At 40.5% G+C, this 4,064-nt stretch overlaps 1 protein-coding gene across 1 annotated transcript in view; it reads right to left on the reverse strand.

Annotated features, from left to right (window-relative positions):
- Positions 1 to 2,534, reverse strand: part of tmem81 (transmembrane protein 81) — an 8,952-nt gene extending 6,418 nt beyond the window's left edge. The window contains exons 1-3 of the mRNA XM_017439819.3: positions 2,346 to 2,534; positions 1,614 to 1,777; positions 1,121 to 1,236 (exon numbers count right to left, since the gene is read on the reverse strand). Of these exons, the coding sequence (XP_017295308.2) occupies positions 1,121 to 1,236; positions 1,614 to 1,777; positions 2,346 to 2,534 (469 nt within the window). The remainder of the gene's footprint in view (positions 1 to 1,120; positions 1,237 to 1,613; positions 1,778 to 2,345) is intronic.
- Between the last annotated feature and the right edge of the window lie 1,530 nt (positions 2,535 to 4,064).

A 4,064-nucleotide genomic window follows, 5' to 3' on the forward strand; every position in this document is an offset into this window, starting at 1 on the left:
CTTTTAACATTGTGAAGCTCTACTTAGAACCTTCTTAAGATCCAATAGTGCAAAATGCAAATTCTTGCAATTTTCTGACTGGTCTTTAGATTTTGATCAGAAGTGTACCTACTGAGAGCAAGGCAGGTCCTGAAGAGCCAGTTTAATGGCAAGAACAAAGTCCAAGCCATCAACACATATGCAGTGCCAGTCATCATTTACCCTGCTGGTATAATAACCTGGCCAAAGGAGGAGAGATAAGCCCTTGCATGGCATGTACCACCAGCAGATTGAGGAAATGGCTGATATCAACAAATCCTACCAGTGGCTGGAAAGGGCTGCACTGAAGGACAGCACAGTGGCACTAATCATGGCGGCACTAGAGCAGGCCCTCAGCATAAGAGCAATAGAGGCTGTTGTGTATCATAACCAAACAGGACCCAAGATGTAGGCTGTACAAAGATGCCCCTGAGACAATCCAGCACATAGTAGTGTGATGTAAGATGCAGGAATGTTAAGTATACATGGAATGCCAGAACCAAGTCACTGGAAGGAATAGTGTACAGGAACCGAGTATGGACTGGAAGTCCCACAGTCAAAGTGGGAGACTCCACCAAGGGTAGTGGCGAATGTCAGGGCTAGGATAGAATGATGATATGAATGAATGATGATAAGATGAAATACAGAAATTGTGGAGAGTCAAGGCCTCAGCGGTGGCAGTGGGTATTGGCGCACTCACTGCTGTGAACCCCAAACTGGCTCCAATGGATATCAGGAACAACTTCAGAGATCTCTGCCCAAAAGAGTGCAGTCCTAGGAACAGCTAACATACTGCGAAGAATCGTCAAATTCCCAGGCCTCTGGTAGAGTACTCAAGCTTGAAGTGAAGCGGAACTGCCCATGTGGAATAAATAGGGCGAGATAGGACAAGTTTGGGTTTTTTGTTGGTTTTTTTTACTTTTTGTTTTTTTTTTTTGTTTGTTTGTTTATTTTTAGAAAACTTCCAAACATTTTTGAACATAAGAGTGTGATCTCAAAGTGGGTGTAACTGCAAACCTGAAAATAACCTTCTGCCCCAAAGCAGTTTGTCTGCCAGAAGATTCAGTTTTAAACCCTATCCCTTTGAGTAACATGGGTTTACCTGCATCCTCCTCTCGGACAGGGTCCAGAACCACTCGATCTAGATGAGGAGCTTTCCAACGATCAAAGAGAGAGTCATCAGAGCTAATAATTCCTCGAGCGTAGCGCCATGACACTCTGAGTGATAAAATAAAGTAATCATGCTTTGAACTCTATTCAAAAGATAGAACAGTATTACTAACAATGAGCTGTTTAGACTGGGTTGTTTCTGCTGCCTCAATGGATTCACACAGGATATTTCTCACAGGATAAAAGATGAACTCTGAACACAGCTGGATAGGACAGCAAACACAGTTTTTCTTTGTAGTTTAAAAATTCTTAAAGGTTTATAATAATGTTCTTATTTTTATGTCCATGTTTCAATTTCTGTCTATAAACCTTAAATTAGAATTTAGTCAGAATAAACCTTACATTCTTAGAAAAACATCACATATCAAGATTTTCATCTTCATTGGAAAAAAATTCAATCACAATCATATTTTTTCAGTCATTACCTCCAAGAGAACTTTCTCATGGCCTTCATGACCTGTCCCAAACAGTCAATGTGCACCTTCTCTCCTGAGGTCACTGTCTTTATCATGAGTCCACACTGCCATGAGTCCACACACTCTACCTTACGGACCCGACACTCCACTGACACTTTGGATTGAGACGTTTCCTAAAAACAGTCAAAATGAACATTTTCAATAGGTTTTGGGTTTTTTGAAAGTCCCTGGAAAACAGTGTGTTTGTTCTGGGTGAAGTGTGTTCAGTTTGGGGCGAGCTGACCCAGCTGCCTGGGCTGGTTTTCTGTAAGTGACGTAGGAGATATGTAAACTTCTGACCAATCACGAACCGGTCAGGGATATGCAATACACAATCCCCCATGTTCTGGCAAAGGAGAGATAGTGGTTGCTCATTCATTTCTGTGTAAGAACTGCCTTTAAATTCTATAAAATGGAAACCAGCCCATGGTGCTGGATACGCCAAGGTCGCGGGTTCGATCACCGTATGGGCCACCAATTTGTCTTATCATTATTAACACCCTCTTTTAACATGTCCTTCCTAAGTACTGTTCTGGAAAGTTCTTGGCGATACCAACTTAACACTCTTTACACAAGATTTTAGCCGACAGTTAAACTCTGCAGTTCTCTTTCACATTTGGTAACCTGCATTTTCCCCCACAACACAGGAAAGGATATGCCTGAATTTATTTTTGTAGGTACCTGAGTTTGGTCTTTACTCACATTTTCTTCCATTGCTGTCTTGCTGTCTGTCAGCAAACAGAGAGTTTGAGTTTTCAGCCCGAGCCCACAGGTTTCACTGCAAGGAGAGCTGTCAGTGATGACCTCCACTGGTACTTGGTCTATCTCCTCCAGGTCAACTGAGACCAGAAGGTGGAAGAGGAGGTAAAGTCTCACAGACCCAAAATGCATTTTTTAAGCTTGATGGTAAATCTGTGGAGTCAAGATAGGAATAACATTATAATATGATAGTTGTGTTTTTTTCTGTTTGAAATCAGTAATTCAGACATTTTGACCTGTAGTTCTGTGGAAAAGTTATTAAAAGTTAATATCTTACCTGTTGTAGATAGACCTCAGTTTGGGAAAATAGTATAATTCTGACCAGCATCAAACATCTTAAAACAGCTTCAATTTCAAAAGGTTCATATTAAAACTATTTTGTAAACCTTTGCATCATCATCAGTTTCACATTTCACACATATTATAAAACATTTTGTGGTTTCTGGAAGTACAAATATTGGCAGCATCAACTACTTCTATCATTTACAGTGCAGCCAGGAAGAAATTCCAGCAGTAATTTATGTAATATTTTGACAGAATAACCATGCAGTGCAAAACTGATGGTGGTTAAAGGGTTTATAAAATATTGTTCTCATAAACCCCTGTGAACTTTTCAAAATATTTCTAAAAATAATTTTGTAAATATTGTAAAATGGCAGCAATCCACTGTGGTTTTGGCTGTGTTTGAACAAAAAAAAAAAACTAGGATTAGAGAGATGGGCTAAAATGAAATCAAAATATTTATTATAATCAAATGTGTCAAAAGTTCATTGCAAAAAGGAGTGCAAAGCAAATGTTGGTTCAGCTTTCAGAGAGAAAATTTGCAAAATCCCCCTCCCACTCCACTCTGGCAGCATTATTTTTTTTTTCATCATCTGAATAAAGACTGGAAATCATCTGGTCTCATGCAACCTTTCATAACAGATTGAAAGGTCTAATTAGACTAAAGATGCTACAAAAGAACAGAAGAAAGCTGCTTGGTGATCCCACAACCCCACAGTTACTTTGTTGGTAGTATTGTTGTGACGGTTGTAATTGAAATAAGGAGACCGCTTGTAAAAACTCCCACATTTTATTATGTGCATGCTTTCAAGCTAGACATATAGACTAAACTCTGTTCAATCTCATTCTTTCTCTGTACAGTATCTGCTGTGCTATTTAGTGATCAAATGTAATAACAGCAACATAAATGCATTTACTGTGTAAACTTCAGAACACAGCACATCTCCCGTTACCCAAATAAATATTGTCATTCACTTCAAGCTCACTGGCAATGACTGGTTTGATGTGAGGCACATGGAATGTGGTCGGGTGTCTGACTGAGGCAGGATTAAAGAACTCTATCTCAAAGGAGCATATGTATGTGGGTGCAAGTTTTTTGGGTGTGTCCTTGAGGGTAATGTCCCTAGTGATGTCCCTACCTTTTGTCCAGGTGCACATATAGCAGAGCAAGGGTCCTTTGCCTGTCTGACATCTGTCACTTTTGCTCAGCTGTTCTGAAGGAAACACACAGAAACCTCAAGGGACAAACAGGGGAACTCCATGGAGCCAGGCCTGGGGGGAGCTTGCCGCAAATGCCTGGTGGCTCCTTGGACTCAGCCAGGACAACCCCCCCCCTAAAAAAAAATAAAGAAAACAGCATGCCACCTCCACATAGGCCCA

Source organism: Kryptolebias marmoratus, linkage group LG8, assembly GCF_001649575.2.
Source record: "Kryptolebias marmoratus isolate JLee-2015 linkage group LG8, ASM164957v2, whole genome shotgun sequence".
Lineage (NCBI taxonomy): Eukaryota > Metazoa > Chordata > Actinopteri > Cyprinodontiformes > Rivulidae > Kryptolebias > Kryptolebias marmoratus.